Genomic DNA, 19423 nt, shown 5'->3' with positions numbered 1-19423 from the left:
CTTGTGCTCCTGTTAGGCACACCTGCTTCACTGCTGAGTTATCCTTACTAAATGCTGAACTATTTATAAAATGAGTTAGTCGAAAACACAGCTAAAGTTGAGCTAAGTTATATAGAATCTGCTCAGTCATTAGAGACGGGGGATCAGTCCAAACCACATCAGACTGAACAGCACTTCAATGGCTTATCAAGGCTAGTAATACTTTGCTTAGACGTTACTCAAGGAATTGAATACAAATGGCTGAACAATTAGTAGACAATTTGGTAAGTAATTCATGGTCCCCAGTGGGACAAGCTGTGGTGCCTGTGACATGCACGGAGAGAGACATGTGCCTCTGCCCTGGGCGGAGGGCAGCTCACCACCCACTCGTCCCCACGCGGGCTGACCGGAGGAGCTCTGCGCCTGTGCTAAAGAAGGGGTGGGAGGCAGGAGAGGGAACACCCAAGCTCACGTCTCTGCATCTGCATTGAAAAATGGTAATGGATCAGTCTTTGTGATCCTTAACGTACTTTTACTATCTATTAATCATTTATTATCCTTTTATAAACTATTTATGTAAGCACGCTTTATATCCGAGTTACACTTCATGTTTCCTTTGAAACATTTTTAATCATTATTGTGAAGTTCTAGCCCAGCTGTAGTTAATAGCGAAATATTTGCGCCTTCATTATAGCCAGAAAAATGCTTTTCATTGCTACAATGAAGCAATAGCCAGCTAGATAATTTAAAGAGTAATTCATTTATTTATTTATTTTACAGAGAACGATTTTGGTATTCAGTGCTGGTTTTGAAATGCTTTATCAAATTAAACTGACAAAATTTTACAGTCTGCCACAAATCCCAACACCACGATAACCTTTGAAGTTCAGGTCTCACCACTGAGAGAGAAGTCCACACTGGACGCTCCAAAAATGATGCTCTCTTTGGAATAAATTGCTACTTCTCTGTCTGCACGAAGGTCATATAAACGACACTAGGATTAAAACAAAAACAACACGTGCCTCAGTAAAGCCTGCAGTCAATGGCTAGCTTTCATTGAAAAAACGAGAGTCGGAAGGACTGCAGCCTAGCAGGCATCACAGGAAATGGCTGCTTGGCTTCTTTCCTTTTGTTACTTTTGCCTGCTGTAACTGGGGCTCCTCTGGAGGTTAATGGACAACACCACAAGGCAGTTTTGTATAAACTGAGTGAAGGACTTGCTTTTCCAAATCTTTTCTCTTAGCCTTCTTTCTGTCCTGCTATAAAGGGAGAAGTGGTGGGGTTCGGACCATGGATACCTACTGAAATTTCTCCCGCTCTCAGACTACTCTCTTGGTTCCCCACTGTGGTTTCCTACGTGTTAGGGTATCCTGCTGCTTACTGACTGGCTGTGCATGGGGGCACAGTTCCTAAGGACAACAGTTCAGCCATAACTGGAGCCTTGGAGACAGCTTCGGTAACACTGCCCACACAGCACGGTGCTCACGGCAGTCCCATGGCAGGGGGAACAGCCTAAATACTGCTCCTTGCTGTAAGACAGGATAGCAAGCAGCCTGGTCTGTGTGTCTGAAAAAAAATGCATGAAAATAAGTTAAGTGAAATGCTACACTTTCCTACAGATCTTTGGTTTTCCTTTCTTATGGAAAATCCCCCATCACCTCTGCAATCTTGACTTCCTGTTTTCAGCTATTGCCAGCGTACTTTGGCTTGATTAATATGAAATAATGCATAGACAGACCAGACTTCATTGCCATTCAGAATGGCAGCCTGTTAGCCCTGAAATCAAAATTTGAAACCAACTGAACTGAAAACCTTCCTTAATATGTTAAGCTTAAACAAACACTGGGCAGCTGGATTTGTTAATATTAATACTTTACTCATGGAAAACGGCTGATATGCACGCCTGCACATAAAGGAGAGGCTGTTTCACTGGCAGGGCCGTGGGAAGCTGCAAGGTATGCGGAGCCCAGCTTTCCAGTGCTCCACACTGATGATTAATTCTATCAGACTGTCCCGATAGGGAGTCAGGGTCACCACAGGTGACAGCACTGCTGTGTGAGCGTGCTTTTATGGCTTCCCTTCAGACAGTCAGAATTACATGTTCCTCGAAATCCCTCAGGATATGCACCAGGTCAAAGTACCCAGCGGTGTACCAGTCCGAACACTGCAAACACCAGCCTCTTCACTTAAACAATGACGTGGACAGAAACTGCCAAAACCTCTGCCAAAATTACAAAGGTGGAATTTCCCATTCTCCTACTCAGGTCAGGGGCAACAGGAGTAGTTAACAGAGCAAAAAAAAATAATAAAAAAAAATCATCAAACGGGAGCCCAGAGCCTGTGGTACTGGGCATAAAAAGAGAGCACTCTCGTTGGAATTTAATGACGGACAATTTCTCCTTTTCACTCTCTCAGCATCTCAAATGCTCACAGTACTGCACCCAAATGTGCAGAGACTTACCACAGAGCTAGAGGTATACATTTATAATAGAAGCTTTTAAAACTATGCACACTCCTTCTGGAAGAGCCTTGGAGGGTCACCACATCCACTGAAGAAAAAGGGAATGTTTCTAGTGAACTGAGACAGTTTGGGAGTAGTCTCAAAACATGCTCCTAGGGCACAGTACTTTAGAAAGGTTCATGGTCTTCACACGACTCAGTATGATGTTTGAATAAGCAGGAGAAGCAAGGTGCCAGGCGCCTCCTGAAGGTCTGCTCTTGAGTTACACTTAACTGCCAGCTCAGCTCCTGCAGGGCTGTGATACAGGCAGAGAGCCTCGTCCCCTCTGGGGACCCACCAGCTGTAGTGAGACCCTGGCCATGCACATCAGTGGGGGCCTGAGGGCACCAGGAGGTAAGTGGCATCTTGCATGTAGTGTACTGAGCAACATTACCTGTCAATACGTACAGTCAATACGTACTCTGCTAGCAGCTTGCTCATAGGTAAGATCCAGGAAGGGCTATTATATCATCGAGGATGACCTGGATGCAGTGACTCATTGCAGTGAAAAGCGACAGTGACTCAGGCTGTCAGAGAGAAGAACAGCCAGGGCCAACCTGGTGCTGGGCTCTCAGGATGCACAGAGCTGCTGAGGCCAGCTGGCTGCACCTGCCCAGAGCCGCACTAAGCCCACGGCCCCTCCACTGCCTGGGACGTGCACGTCTGTGTTCAGGCTCTCTTCATGCCTTGCACTGCGCCGCTCCTTCTGACAAGCTGCAGGGTTTATCTGGTTCCTCCCATACTGTGACCAACAACTATATGAAGCCAAATCTCTTCCAGTAAGACAACTAATTTTGTTCATGAAACTTCAAAACACAGAAAATAGAGTATTTGTACCTCATGTAGAAAACTTTGCAGAGGTGACCTACAAAGCATTACTAGATTTTTCCTATAGCACTATATCCAGTATTTAATATGTATTATAATAAAGCATTATTGTTTTTTCAATATTGGTGTCAAAGGCCCAGTTTAGCCACTTACGAGACTTCTGTGAATATTTTTCCTTTTAGGAAAATCTTACTTGGGAAGTAACAGAACTTCCCTAAATTATGTTGCTGAATTGACATACCGTAGCATCGTCTGAACCAGAGGCAAAAGCATCTCCACTTGGGTAATATCTGTGCATGAGTAAAAAAAAAAAAAGACCAGAATACATTACATTATTATTTGGATGAGAACAGGCTTCAAAAATAGAACCAGTGCATGGCTCAACATCGCAAATGTGTCCTCTCCCACAAACATACTGACCTGACACTGTTGATATCTGAATCATGGGTTTCAAATGACTGGATACATTGACCAGATCGCATATCCCAAACCATGGCTTTCTTGTCACATCCCTAACAAGACAAAATAAATTTACTACATAAGAGTAAACAATGGCATTCATCCCCTGTGTACCTGCTACACATTCACAGGGCTCTGAACATCAGAGCTCCAATGGGAATCAACCAGCAAAGCAGCTCCAGAACCTGCCATACTGGTACACCAGAACCCGGTGCAGCTGCAGGTTGGAGGGCTAAGCCATGGAGGCTGACCCTCAGCAGGTGCAGTGCTGCCACGGGGCGCAGCAAGGGCAGCTGGAGGGGGGATGTTGTGCTGACAGACCGGGGTGGTGCGCAGGCAGGCCCATGCTGCCCAGCACTCACAGCCCTGCTCTGCTCATGCTGCCCCTGTACCCGTGTCTGCAGTTCCCCCACGCCACGGAGCTCCATGACTGACTCATTCCTTTACCACTTTACATGCCTGATATAAAAAATTAACAACCAGCATTAAAAGTTTTATGCTAAATGCTTTTCATACACCAAAACTGAAATAAATGTCTCTTGCTCATCCTCACATCCGAGTTAACTCCTGCCGTGGCTCAGCACCCACATGCTCAATGGCAGGACTGGAATGAGGAAAGCAGCATAATGGTGTTTCAGCTCACTGTCAAGCTCTAACCTGCCCAAGCTGTGCTTTGACGATTCAACTCTCAGGGCTTCCTGAGAGGTGCACAGCACCTCGAATGCTTTGAGTGACGCGCCCAGCCCATTTAGCCTGCAACGTCCTCAGTGCAGGGACCACCTCATGCCTGCAGGACCATGAGGCTGGTCCTGCTGTCAGCTGCAGTGTCTTGCTGCTGTCACAACAGTGGCAGCAGGAAAAAGAGCACGGACTTTTATTTTAAGAGTGATGTGAGATTTTAATAAACATGACCCTACCGGGGGGAAGGCAGTAAGTAAGCAGGCTCAGCTCCGGGGAAGGCTCAGCCTCTCTGAGCAGGTCCCCGTTGCCACCATGCCGTGTGGGCAGCACAGCGGAGCCCAGGCAGCTGCTGCTCCTGCTGTGCTAGCGCATGCTGCTCATCAAACCGTGCCACACATTACTTATTTTTAAGCAAATATAATTGCTAGTTAAATTAAACAGTCTCTTCACAATTCAAGTCTCTCTTTTTTTGAAACTGTCTCATGAAATGAAATCCCAGATTTTTACTAATGATGTCATTATTTAAAAGAAGCAATGTTCCTTAGTACCAACTTGTGGTTTCTGTGTAGGGGAAACCACACAGCAGAGAGAAAATTTTGGATTCAGCACATTTCCCCCTGAAGCCCAAGCCCAGCCCTTCACATTGCTTCCATGTGCACCATTCTTACTGACCTCTCTGGGTGTTTGGGGACAAGACCAATCTGACAAGCTGGTGCTTTGACTCCTAAGGTTTGAAGGAGAAACCAGCAACCACCTGTGGAGAGATGGCCCCCTGAGTGCTTTCCAACTCTCCCCAAGCAGCAGCGCTCCAAGGGTTCTGAGAACAACAGCCTGGGACTCAGCCCTGTGTTCAGCTAGATCTACAAGGCACGCTGTGATTTTTAAGTAGTTAAATGCAGTAGCTCCCAGTCTACATGCTGTTGCATTGGCACTGCTTATTTCAGCTCAAGATTACTGGATTGCATAGCCACAATACACAAGGAGTCTCTCCATGACACCGTACCGTCAGGCTGCACTGCTTTGGCTGTACCCGCAGTGACTCAGTAGAAGACAGACCCTCACTGAAGTGGTGTTTTGCATTTGATGAGTTAACTGAGACGCTGTAAACACAGACATGCCCAAGCTGCTACACTAACACAAGTATGACATATTCTCTTAGCAGTACCATAGCTGCTTGCGATTCTTTGCCCTATAATAAGCTGAGCTGTTCCCAGGGAGAATCAATCTGTCCTTTCTGGGAAGTGAGCTCGGTGGCAGGAAAGCCCGGGAGGAGTAAACGCGCTCAGATGGAATTAGCTTTCAGTCACGCTTCAGAGCAGCTGTGCTAGCTAGCAGCAAGCAAACTGGGCCAACATGCTAGGCTTTGCTCCTGATGGGCCAGCCAACTTTGATAAAAAGAGCCATAACTGAGGAGGCTGAGGTTTATTGTGTAGGGATAGGACTGTGATTCCAAGCACAACAAGTGGAATCCCCTAATCGATGTGCCCTCTGGCACAAGGGCCATTTCCACCAGCAAGCACTGGCGCAGTGCTAAGCAAGGGCTTAGAAATCAGGTACCTACAGCAAAGTTACTGGTAGCAACCTGCCTCCGATAAGAGTTCATCTCCCAGCTCCTAACAGATCTTACTTGCAAACGTGACTTCCGATGTGGGAAAGACCAGCACCACCTTGAACAGGAGCTGAGACCCTACCGGCTTATTTTTGGGCCTTGCCCGCCCTACTGTGTGACCATGGCTTGGCTGCCTGGGGACAGCAGTTCCTCAGCAGCAGGACAAGATTTGGAAGATGTCCACAAAGTTTCAGATTGTGGTACTTTCCCAGAACCACTCCTGTGGCCCTGGTGAGGTTTGTGTGTTCTTCTGGGGCACGGTGGGGAGCACGCAGCATTTGACTGACAGAGAAAAAAAAAGCCTCTGGCACCGCTGGAAAGCACGGGGGACTCAGCAACAGCTGAAGATGTGGCCACACCTCATCTCTTTGCACCAACTTGTTCGAGGGTCTAGCCAGCGCCCAAGCTACCCCTGGTTTCTGGGGAGCGGTTGAGCAACGCAGTGGCATGTACGTTATTTACCGCCCTGCTCCGGTGCCCTGGCACTCCTTGCTTGGCTCCAGAGGGCTGGGCATGACGAAGGAGCCAAAGGCAGAAGGCTGTCTGCTGTGCCAGGCTCCCACCCACTGGGGCTCCCACCTCCGCCTGTGCTAGGAGCCCAGGCTGTAACCCCGAGCCCTTCCCTTCCCGGGAGAGGTGTTTTGATCTCGGGCTGGGTTGCTTTGGTGTGGGGTGGAATCTGCTAAGTAAGCAGAACTGCAGTCAAACTGGCAGGGTGGGTTTGACCCCACAGACAGAGGTTTAATTTGCTCCAGCTTGGGAAACGTGCTTGCAGTGAGAAGGTTGCACTGGGGCTCCCACTACATATTCCAACACTTCCTCCATAAGATGATCCTGAGCTTCCTGCTTTGCTGCTTTTTCCCTCCCATTTTCCTTAATTTTACATTATGATAGAAAGTTCCTGCTTACCCCTGAGACAAATGTATTTCCAGTTTCAGAAGGGGCCAGGTCCAGGCACAGGACGTCAGCTCCATGACCATGGAAACTCTGTAGAAGCTGCCCGCTCTCAACATCCCATAGAGCACAAGTCCCATCTCCACTTGCTGTCAGAATCTATGGGACATGGCAAGAAAAGTCACAACACGAAAATCAGCAGATGATCGCAAAGATGATTACAACGAAACTACTGTCATCCTATACATACACCAAGGACAGCTTTAATTTCATGAAATATTATACAATAAATCGAAGTCATAAAAGCAATGCCATTCTAAGCAGAGTTTGTGGTTTTTATTTTTTAAGCAAAGAAGTGAGAGTGGAGAGGAAAGGCATATTGACACAGCTATAGCTACACAGTGTTCCAGTAATGCTCAGTTTGGTGCAGAAGGGTTTAAAAATGGATGCCACCAGGGATCTGCTGGCATTTCCAAATCCTCCAAAAAGGAGGTAGAACTGGTATTCCTGTCTGCTCCTGTATTTCACCCTATCCATATTTAGGCTGCTGGAATTCAAACTGTACGAAGAACTGTTGGAGTTAAGTACGCCTGTTTTAGTATACCTGTATACTTGTTTAACTCCTTAAGTTTTTTTTTCTTTTTCTTTTTTTTTTTTTTTCCCTGCTTCAAATAGCCAGGTTAAGCCCAATGAGTTGGGTTTAAGACATGGATTTTTTGAAAGGGCAGTGAGCCTGTCTAGACAGTTTTTTGACAAGTTCATCACGTCTCACTTTTCCAAAACCATTTATGTGCAAAATGACTTGAACATATACTGACCAAACATATCTCGTAGCTTCTCTCATCTGCTACAGCATTTGTAGAAAGCACATGTGATTGGTGCTTGTGATTGTGGCTAAATCCTGATGATGTTCAATTGTTCAAAATTTCCCGTTGGCACCCAAAGCTGTTACGCAACCACAAATTTTCTAGGTTGAATGGGTCCCTGTACACAGGCGTGGGAGAGACAAGGGTGACCACAGAACAACTCAAGATACTCTGATTCTGTAACCATACAAAGTCTTCGGCACAGATTATTCCCATGTTCAGTGGGGAAACGCAGGGGGATCCCAGTGGGTGGTTGGAAATTAAAAAGAAAATACTCTTCAAGAAGAAAATGATCACAAAATCATGAAACCATTCTCAGAGTTGCATAAAAGATGAACACTGATCATGTTTGACAGATGCTCCAAAAAAACTCCTCCCAGAAACAGAGGTCTGCACAGCTGCAGAACAGCCCGTTCTGAACCCTCCACAGAACACATGAATATTCTGAGATAATAATAGCTGAAGAAGGTCCTGAATTTTCTTTCTGATCTGCTTTTGAGCCTGGATCAATGAATTTCTCTACTTTATTTGTACTTGGATAGAGGAGTGAAGGTACTGCGGATGAGGAAATGAAGACTTTCAGCTCTGAGGATTTGCTCTTGTAATAGTATGGAAGAAAGACAAAGGGAACAGGAGCAGCTAAAGGTGTAAGGGAAAAGTCTGTTGACAGCCCAGGGCTCCAGCTAATGCTTAAAGCAAAATGTAATGGACTCAAGTTCAGGGTATAGCTATAAAACAAACAAACAAACAAAACACAGAAGGGAATTAAAAATCTTTGCTTTTAGACTCTGGCTTCCTCCATGAGGGGCTCTGGCAGCACTGGACAGGAATCCTCACCCAAAACGAAGAGGTGGTGCTTGCACATGGCAGGGGACAGTGGGGACACGGCCCCGGCTCGCCACGAGCGCAGGCACCAGGGCTAGGAGCAGCAGTGAGGGCCTGCTCTCCCCTCTGCCACCTCCATGGGCCACCATCCTGCTTCTCAGCTCTGCCACACCGGGAGTACGGCTGCCTGCCCCATGCACAACACTTGAGATCCCAAATAACTGCTGCTATTAATACACACGGAGCATCGTCACGTGGGGAGCGTTATCGCACTGCAGAGCTGTGGATACCTAATTTAGGAAGCAAGGCTCCTCAGGCTCTCTGTGTAACTGAGGTGGGGGAGGCTCTCCCTGGCAAGACGTTGTGGGGCCACAGATAATTTCTGCAGGTCACCCAGCCTGGCAGCTCAGTGCTCGCCTTGGACTGGGACGGCGTCATGGTGAGGAACACTGACGGGACCCCCCCCCCCTTTCAGCACCTGTGCAGCCTGAGATTGGCTTTAATCAATGACCAAACAGCCCCAAATCTCCTCTCTCGCTGGATGCCCACAGACACACCAGGTCCTAAACTCCTTTTTTGCCATTCATTGGGAAAACTGAGCTTTAGTTCAAGTTGGCAGCCAAAGCAGAACAGGAGCACCTGCAGCACTAGCACTGGGTGCTGGGTGTCGTAGGAACTCTGGGCTTGGGGAGGTTTCTGCCGTGCCCTAAAGCTGCTCCAGGACAGGTGATGCAGCAAGTCCGCAGGTGACAGCAGCCAGGACAGCAGAGCTGCTCAGCGCACACTGGGCAGGGCTGGGAAAGCCCCTGCAGCGTGCCTGCTGCACAGTGCGCCCTCACAGTTACAGGATAATTTTAATTCATATGCCATTATCTTAAAGGAGAAAAGAAAAGAAATCTGGGATTCTCTAGGTTGCCCTTCATAACAGTGTTGTAACAGAAGCTTAGCCAACCCACTCGCTTGCATTTGTTTAAATAATAATACATAGTGCTATAAATGATCACTTAAAAATGTAAGCCTATCAATCATAAGAAAATTTCCTTTCAAAGTCTTCAGAAAAGTCTCTGAATATATAGTATGAATATGAAGTATGAATATAAACCATCTTAATCTGCTGTGGTAGTATCTAACAACAGTAACATATTACGCTCAATAGCAATGTAGTTTGCTGTATTCAATACGGAGAAAAAAGGACCCAACTTTTCCTTCTATTTTTATTACAAAAAATACATAACTGTTTTTTCCTTTCATAGGATTTACATCACGATGCATGTAGGTATGGACAAGAAAATAGAATACTGGTTTTGCATCTCAACAAAACCATTCCACTTAATTTAGGCTCTGCTCTAATTATGCAAGGCTCCTGCACAGTAAGGTCAGGGCTCAGCACGCCTGAGCCTGGGTAAGTCCATTGCTTGTTTCCATGGCAATAGACTTGAATTAGCACCTCAGAGTCATTAGAGAAACCACAGAATGGCAAATAACAACATACTTGGGGGCATCTCATGTCTTGAAATAGAAGCAATCAGAGCTGGTATTTGCTTCAGAGGAGCTCCAAATACCTGAAAGAAGGGAAGAAGGTATTCCCTTTCCAGCAGCTCTGCTGACAGAGTGCAATGAAAATGCTCCCTTCTGCCATTTATGTTGCTGCAGAGCTGCACTGAGCTAAACTTCAATTAAATTTGAAAAGCAGAGTGGACAAGGGGATTATCCTGGCTCCTTTCATCATCTTTCATATTCCTAGAGAAATGGGTGAGATATTCACTACAGAGGAAGACTGGCCTGGCCTCAGATGATCTGCATTCTGTTCCTGGCTTTGCCATCAGCTCCCACTGTGACCTTAAGAAATCACCAGCCCTCTGTGCTCCAGCCCCAAAGCTGTGAGACAGGGTTAGCATCACTCCTTTCCCTTGAGAGAACACACTGTGGCGTGTATGGAAAAGGCTCACCCTTTGGGGCCATCCTCAAGTTCAAATATGCCACTTGGTGTGAATAAAAATACTAAGAATTAAAGTAAAACTGGCTAGACATCCTTTACAAAGCAGGTAAACAACACATACTCCACCAGCTGATGTAGCACACACCCAACCTAGTCCTACCTGAACTGTATTAAAAAAACCAAAACAAAACTATTTATAATAGTTGGAGCTCCTAAAAGCACAAGCCAGCACAGACCCAGTGAGCAGAGAACATCCAGGGTACCAGCAAGCTCCCTCTACAAAAGGGACAGGTCTTTGTGGGGCGCAAGCATGACAGCCTGGACACGGACTGTTACAGGCATTTCCTTGCAGAAGCTTTTGCAGCACGTTCATTGCCCAAGCAAGAGTTTTCCAGCAGCCCCTGCATGAGGCTGGACCTGGCCCTGAGTGCTGAAATGCCCCTGGAGCAAGGAAGGTTGCTTGCATCAATACGAGTGCAGCCTGTGTTAGGCTTTGCAGGACAGTGAGCAGCGGGGAGGGAATGCATTTACCTGCATGTCTGAGTTAGTGAAGCTGCAGGCAGACAGGTAGTTTGTGTGCATTGCAACCGATTTCTTCTTTGCAGCCATATTTTCATTTTTGTCAAATGTCAGAGGGTACACAGAACACTTGTTGTCCAGGCCACTACAGGGTAATAATAGCAGAGAGAACTGGTTAAAACCGCAACGACAAAAGGCGAGTGGTGATAAGAAGGAAACCACCTGTCAGTGCTGCACTGCCAAATTCTCACAAGTACCGGCTTCCCTGTATTGTGCTGTCCAGGATCTCCACACACAGGGAAGCCCCAGCTGCCTCACCAGGCTGGCTACGTTACAGCACTTGAACAGCTGAGGCTCAGTATTTTTTACCCTCATCTAGTTTATAAATGGCACTGAATGAAATCTCACGAAAGTATAAACTGGACGGTGACACAGTAACGTCAGGGTTAATTTTTTGAACACAAACTGCCATTTTTCTGCTGACATCTGTCATTGTGAGTATTCATATTCAAAACACCATTATTTATATACCTTAACTCCTATGGAAGATATAGTATAGCAAACAGCGGATGTGAAGACAGGTCTTTTAGAAGAGTTTGGAAAACAGGCAACAGAAATACTGTCCTCTGTAGCTGGTGTGTCCCTCCTGGACAGTTACACTAGTCAATACGTGTCTCCCAGGCCAGATGTGCCCACCCTGACCCTTTTCTAAAGCTGTGGTAGATCGGCCATGCCCTGGTCCCAGATTCCTGGCACTCCGCCAGGTGCTGTTTTTGTGCCCTGTATTAAGTGCACAGCATTAATCAATAGTTCAACAGAAATACAAAACTAGGTAGTGCAATGCATATATGCACTCCCCGTCTCTCTTACAAGAGATTTCTTGCCATTTTTCAAGTTACAGAAAAAACATACAATTTCCAGACTCCTCCTCTGCACACATTTATGGAGTCTGTGTCTTCTTTCCACATTTGCAGACTCCACAGTAAAGTCTCCCTTTGTTTCTTTCTCTTGCCCCAAGCTTGTTTTGTCTGTCTGATCCACCCAGTCCATTTTTAAGAGATCTTTTGCCAACTTCTAATCTCTTTGTTTTCTCCCCTGCAAAAACTCATTTTTTTCAAACCTGAGCCCTCAGAAAAAAACTGAAGATGATTATCAAGGATGGGGTTACTTCCCTCCACACCATCCTGGCAAGATCTACTCATGTGCTGGTAACCCTTAAACACTAACCTTCTTCTCTACCTTTTAGAAAAAAGAAAGTAAGCAGAAGGTTAAAAACTCTCTCCCTAGAAGATATATCCAATACACACAGCCAAACTGGAACAGAGAACATGCATGCATGCAGAATTCCTAACCCATGATATAAATGCTGAAAGAGGATTATTTACCATGCTTATACAACAGATGTTATTGCACTGAAGTCAGTGGTGATAAAATGTACGAGCCATAATGGGACTAGGATCAGAGGCACTGAATGTAATCCTCCCATCCACGATCAAGACATGCAAGCTTCTAACTGTCAGCATCCTTGAAGGCACCAGGAGACCACTGTAAACCAAGCCTCTCTGCATAAACAGCTGAGGAAACTGGGAACTTACCCACAAGCAATGGCACATCCAGATGGGGCGTATGCACATGCCATCACCCAGGTACACGGCATCGTCACTGCGTGTTCCTGAAATACAGCATCTCTTTAAAACTCAGACACCGCCATTCCTCTAATCCAGCAGAGCAGCAGGTGGACAGCTACTCCGTCCCTGACACTTCCCACCTTATTCACGAGCCCAGAGCATGTTTTATTGGCGTTACTTGGTGCTGTAAAAGGTCCCCAGTGTGGCACATGCAGGTGTACAAGCTCTTTTTTCTCAACTGTGTGGAGCAGGGTGAGAAAGGCAGCTTTGTCAGGGCTTGGAGAAGCATCATGTGTGTTCACAGTGAACACCATATCTGAAGGATCCCCGACGCTCACACATGGCACCCATGGCACCTTGCACAGCTGTTACCCAGGGAGGACCTCCATTCTACTGGCCTGGCTTTGCTCCCAGCACAGGGGCATCACATCACTGGACTGATATGCCCTGGAGACCACAATAAATACCAGTGCCCCGATGGGGACTTTGCTCAGAGATGGTCAAGAGAGATGGTTTGTCCTGGGCTCCTTGCTTTGAGGTGCTGCTGGAGGTATGCAGGATATTCCATCATCCTCCTGCCTCCTGCTGCCTCCTGTAAGTCCTCCAGCCCTCCAGCTTATCCCACTGTTGTTTGCCCTACACACAGAAATCTGACCTTTGCTGAAGTTTCACCTACCTTGTTGGTAGTGAAGGAATCCCACACAATCACCTTCCCATCCTAAATGAAAGTGCACAGAGAGAGACAGCTGTTAGCTTACTTCCCAGACATAGAGAAAAGTCTGCTGATCATTTCTATCCCGATTTGTTGTCTCATGCAATTTTTGTCTCCATTTTAACAACATTACAATGACTGCAGTGAAGCACCAAGGAGACACTTCTCCATAGTGCTAGTTATTTCTTCAAACAGAAGAACAGCATATTTCCTTCTAACTGAGTTGGCTGATGTTGGATTAAAAGACTGATTTTTTTTAAAAAAAGGGCTTTCCCTAGTGTGTTTATGAGAACTTCTTTCACCTGCAGCACTCACCACAAAAAGGACCCTCTTAGGAAACCATTACTATTGAGCCCTCTCTTGCCTCCTTTCAGCCACGGCATTTTCTTCATTACAGTTCTTCAAAAAATTGAGAAATGCAAAAATGCATTACAGCTTCACTGTTTAGCTTTCTATCTACATACTGCCGTTTTAACCACTTAAAAAATGTCACATTAATTATTTACACTTTGATTCTCTTTGCTGGAATCACCATGAATGGTTAAAAAGCCCCTCGCAGTAACTGAAGGTGGCCTGCAATGCAGATTGCCTATTTTTATCCCCCTAGTGAGACCCCTGACAGATTTCATATAAGTCAGTGAACAGCTGTGAGATGCAGCAAGCTCACTCACTGCTATACTGGGCTAATGATGAACCAGGGATTCTAGAAGGTAATCATATTATTACCTCCTCCAGCTCATGAAACTGGTCTTGAGCAGGTTTTCAGACTGTTTCTCAAAATGCCCAAGTAAATGCAGTAGTTTTAGCAGGATGTTTGAGGCTTTCAAGGTTGCACCAATCATACAGACTGCAGAAGAAATTTTTGTGCAAAGAAATCTCTAGAAGAATCAACACTTCTTCCCTTCCCTTTTCCCAACTATTTTCTCTTAACGCTTAAACTGAAATCATTACTGAATATTGAATCTGTAAAGACCAAGGCAATAAAGTGTCCAATGGGTTCAGATGACTTCTGTTTTCTTTTGTAGTAGGGAATACAGGGAAAACCTGTATATGACCGCAGAAGAAATATTTTTGATATTAGCTATGACACGTGTAGTGATGCTCAGAAACTTGGATTTGTGCTCTCTGAACAAATATGTCGCCAATTTATTGCCTTAAGGCCATCTTGAAAACATTTCAGAATCACAGAATCGTCTAGGTTGGAAGAGACCTCCAAGATCACCCAGTCCAACCTCTTACCTAATACTAACAAGTCCTCCACTAAACCATATCACTAAGCTCAACATCTAAACATCTTTTAAAGACCTCCAGGGATGGTGACTCAACCACTTCCCTGGGCAGCCTATTCCAATGCCTAACAACCCTTTCAGTAAAGAAGTTCTTCCTAATATCCAACCTAAACCTCCCCTGGCGCAACTTTAGCCCATTCCCCCTTCTCCTGTCACCAGGCACGTGGGAGAATAGACCAACCCCCACCTCGCTACAGCCTCCTTTAAGGTAACTGTAGAGAGCGATAAGGTCGCCCCTGAGCCTCCTCTTCTCCAGGCTGAACAAGCCCAGCTCCCTCAGCCGCTCCTCGTAAGACTTGTTCTCCAGACCCCTCACCAGCCTCGTTGCCCTTCCCTGGACTCTCTCGAGCACCTTGACGTCCTTCTTGTAGCGAGGGTCCCAAAACTGAACACAGTACTTGAGGTGCGGCCTCACCAGAGCCGAGTACAGGGGCACAATCACTCCCCTAGACCTGCTGGCCACGCTGCTTCTTATGCAAGCCAGGATGCTGTTGGCCTTCTTGGCCACCTGAGCACATTGCTGGCTCATATTCAGTTGACTATCAACCAGTACTCCCAGGTCCTTCTCTGCCAGGCAGCTTTCCGACCACTCATCTCCCAGCCTGTAGCGCTGCTTGGGGTTGTTGTGCCCCAGGTGCAGGACCCGGCACTTGGCCTTGTTGAACTTCATACAGTTGACCTCAGCCCATCGGTCCAGCCTATCCAGATCCTCCTCCACAGCCTTCCTACTCTCAAGCAGATCGACACATGCATCTAACTTGGTGTCATCTGCAAACTTACTGAGGGTGCACTCGATCCCCTCATCCAGATCATTGATAAAGATATTAAAGAGGACTGGCCCCAGTATCGAGCCCTGGGGGACTCCACTAGTGACCAGCCTCCAACTGGATTTGACTCCATTCACCACAACTCTTTGGGCCCGGCTACCCAGCCAGTTTTTAACCCAACAAAGCGTACACCAGTCCAAGCCACGAGCAGCCAGTTTTTTGAGGAGAATGTTGTGGGAAACGTTGTCAAAAGCCTTATTGAAGTCAAGGTAGACCATATTCACAGCCTTTCCCTCATCCACTAAGCGCGTCACTTTGTCATAGGAGATCAGGTTCATCAAGCAGGACCTGCCTTTCATAAACCCATGCTGACTGGGCCTGATTGCCTGGTAAGTGCCCTGTAAGTGCCGCCTGATGACCCTCAAGATAATCTGCTCCATGAGCTTCCCTGGCACTGAGGTCAAACTAACAGCCTATAGTTCCCCGGGTCTACCCTCCGGCCCTTCTTGTAGATGGGCGTCACGTTTGCTAGCCGCCAGTCAGCTGGAACCTCCCCTGATAGCCAGGACTGCCGATAAATGATGGAAAGCGGCTTGGCCAGCTCCTCTGCCAGTTCCCTCAGTACCCTCAGGTGGATCCCATCTGGCTCCATCGACTTGCGTACATCCAAGTGCTGTAGCAGGTCGCCAACCATTTCCTCGTGGATAGCGAGGGCCACATCCTGCTCCCCATCCCCTTCCACCAGCTCAGGGCATGGGGTATCCAGAGAACAACTGGTTTTGCCGCTAAAGACTGAGGCAAAGAAGGCATTAAGCATCTCAGCTTTTTCCTCATCCCTTGAAACTAAGTTTCCCCCCGCATCCAGTAAAGGATGGAGATTCTCCTTAGTCCTCCTTTTGGTGTTGATGTATTTGTAAAAACATTTTTTGTTATCTTTAACGGCAGTAGCCAAATTGAGCTCCAGATGAGCTTTGGCCCTTCTAATTTTGTCCCTGCACAGCCTTGCAACAGCCTTATAGTCCTCGTGAGGGGTCCGCCCTCTTTTCCAAAGATTATAAACCCTCTTTTTTCTCCTAAGCTCAAGCCACAACTCTCTGTTCGGCCAGGCCGGTCTTCTTCCGCGCCGGCTCGTCTTTGGGCACGTGGGTACAAACTGCTCCTGAGCCATTAAGATTTCCTTCTTGAAGAGTGCCCAGCCTTCCTCGACTCCTCTGCCCTTCAGAACCACCTCCCAAGGAACTCTGCCAACCAATTTACACTATACAGAAGTGTCACCTGAAAAGAGTAGTATGTAGTACAGCCAGAAGATTTGTATTAGCACTCAACGGTATCTCTGAAAACATCTGCCCAACGGCATACCTGGGAAGAGCTCACAATTCTTCTTTTGTCTTTGCACCAGTCCATACAGAGAACTTTATTTCCATGGCCCTTCAGCGTCCTCCTGGTTTTCATCACAAACTGGCCCAGTGCCTCCACACGCTCTGCCACCTGGTGAACTGCAAACAGCTGATGGTTAGAGAACCTTGCACTGAAGCTCTGCCACAGAAAGCTTTTATGTTCGTGAGTAACATCACTTGAAGGAATTAATCCAAGAAACATGAGTCTATGGTGCAGGCCAACAAAGTCTGCTTCAGGGTTGGCAGGTGGTAAAACCAAGGTGGGCGGTGTATGAATATATCCACCAGATAAAGATAGGTATGAATTCACTCAGGGCTTGAATTCCAGGGCTGTAGCAGCTGAAGCTCTTGCACATTATTACAGCTAAATATAACTGGAAAATCAATTACTCACCCCCCTTCCTCCCTCTTATTGGGAAATCCTCAATCTGACTGAGGCTTGGAAGTGTGGACAGCCTCCAGCCTAACACATACCCTGAGGTACTCAGCAGAAGTGAAGATCACTGCTGGGTCTTGGAGGAACAAATCATACAAAAGAAACCATCAAATCTCTGAAGTTTTCACAGTAAAACGCTTGTTCTGGACGTGAGACTCCCAGCTGCAGTCAGCCCTCAAGCACTGCAGCGTTGGTGCAGTGTGATACGGGTACCAGCCACTGGCACTGGAGGCTTCTCTGTCCTTCTGGTGGCCAAGGGAGGCCCGAGGGCCTGGCCACAGCTCTGAGCGAAACTCGGGAAACTCAACACTTGCTGTAAGTGTGCTAGCCGACTTCTCAACAGCATCTACAGACCTCAAAGACTCATGGGTGGATCAGCTTTTTCTTTTATGGGAGGGAGAAACAGAGAGGGCAGACAAGCAACTTTCCTGAGTAGCATCCTCAGGGGAAGAAGTCAGTTCTTCCATACCTCATTTAATAGCAGCACTTTCAGCTGATATTCTTAAAAACCCAACAGATTTGCATTTCCAATTGTGCAAACTCACTTTGATGTAAAAATCCAACCCACCACAGCTCCTGCAACTAACAGCTGTCTCACATAACCCTGACGCCTCATGTTAGGGTCATCTGCACAAGTCTGGGAGAAAGCATTATCTGTGAAAATCTATTTGCTCTGCTCCAAAGTTGTTCCTATGGGGTGGGCTAAGTGGGCACGATGCATCTTGGCGCCCTGCAGAAGTTCTGACACACCTCACATGGAGCATTAGGGAGGGTGGGAGCTGCTTCAAGTCTCACAGCAGAGCAGGGGTCCTGGCACCAGAACTGAAAAATGATTCAGTCCTGAGAATAGGATCCAGCACTACTCTGTGTTGTTTGTTTGTCCGTGCTGAAACCTAATGCAGTTGCTGTTTGCTAAGGAGGCAACGCCTAACTCACACCTTTTGAAATAAATGCAGAAGCTCACATGGTTTAATGAGCTGGCAGAAGAAATCCTAAGCTTTTTCAGTGCTGTGATGGAGGCTGAGCTTCATACTCCATGTGGCAGGTGACTGCTTGAGAGCAACACTGATGCTTTATCCTTGGTCACTTTTCTAGAGATGCTGCAAGAAAGTCTGTAGGCCTGGAAGGGCAGCGAGAGAGCAGACATCCTGAACTTTGAGATCATTCCCTGGCACAGGGTCAGGGGAGCAATTTCGGGCTAAGGCAGGGACTGATTTCTTGTGGTTTAGTTTTTCAAGGGCTGTCTTTCAAAACCACTAGCCCTGCAGGCTGTGCCAGAATAATGTTCTCACCTGAAATCTCTGCATGCCCAGAGTCACTCACCTAGGGGTCAAGTGCTGTCCGCTGCTCCTGACAATCTGTCCATACCATCTCTAATGGGAGGCCAGAAACAAGTTTCTGAGAAAGTACCCCGTAAGCTCCCTGAGGAAAAGATGTGATTTTCCCCTGCTGATACCCACTAAAACCTGCTCAATGATCCAATCAGATGAGATGAAAACATAGAACAGGAGGTTATTATGGCAGCTGGAAAGACGCTTGTGTCCAGAACATATCTGACAAAACAAATGTTTCACAGACAATAGGCAAAGTGTTTCCATTATGTCAACGCAGCTGAGTCTGTGGAATTGTCTGGTTTAGCTTTTAGATTCTCTGAGGATGCTTATCTCCAACCACAGCCATAATAACCCACCGTCCGCCTAGCAGGTTTTAGAGTCAGATAACTGTTTTGAAGCATTCTCCAATATTGTTTCAAGGTAGTTGAAAGTTATGCACTCGGGCATATGCAGATCAGCTAAAGCCAGTAAGTAGCTCAAGTGGTTTTATGAAGGTCCAGATAAAACATACTGTTTTATAAAACTTATGATTTGGCCTGAACAGGAACAGTGGATTTGATGCAGAGACTATCAGGACTTTGATCTTTTCTGTGCTGTAGTCAATTGGTCCTAATGGTATCTTCTAGCCTTAAAAATTTATGGATCACGTGAGCAGGACAAACTGTTTTATCTATACCTAAAGTTTTAAGTGATAGAATTGAATCCTTACAACTGTAATACTGTGAATCAAATGGATGTTTGGTATTTCCTCTTTCTATCCA

General features: G+C 46.5%; 1 protein-coding gene across 5 annotated transcripts in view; it reads right to left on the bottom strand.

The window, feature by feature from the left end:
• GNB5 (G protein subunit beta 5) overlaps positions 1 to 19423 on the bottom strand; it is a 32482-nt gene that overhangs the window by 4552 nt on the left and 8507 nt on the right. For 4 of the 5 annotated variants that reach the window (XR_014588619.1, XR_014588620.1, XM_083850050.1 and 1 more), the window contains 8 exons: positions 16855 to 16991; positions 13404 to 13445; positions 12695 to 12771; positions 11112 to 11244; positions 6966 to 7109; positions 3728 to 3819; positions 3549 to 3597; positions 877 to 973 (listed from right to left, as the gene is read on the bottom strand). Coding sequence is in view for 3 of the 5 variants with exons in the window: in XM_083850050.1 (XP_083706176.1) it covers positions 877 to 973; positions 3549 to 3597; positions 3728 to 3819; positions 6966 to 7109; positions 11112 to 11244; positions 12695 to 12771; positions 13404 to 13445; positions 16855 to 16991 (771 nt within the window). In the remaining 2 variants the exon portion in view is untranslated. Of the gene's footprint in view, positions 1 to 876; positions 974 to 3548; positions 3598 to 3727; positions 3820 to 6965; positions 7110 to 11111; positions 11245 to 12694; positions 12772 to 13403; positions 13446 to 16854; positions 16992 to 18292; positions 18428 to 19423 lie in introns of those variants that run through there. The other variant, XM_083850049.1, reaches the window with a different exon arrangement.

The sequence above is a fragment of the Anser anser genome, assembly GCF_964211835.1.
Source record: "Anser anser genome assembly, chromosome: 10".
Classification (NCBI taxonomy): Eukaryota; Metazoa; Chordata; class Aves; order Anseriformes; family Anatidae; genus Anser; species Anser anser.
This window is presented reverse-complemented; position numbering and strand designations above follow the sequence as displayed.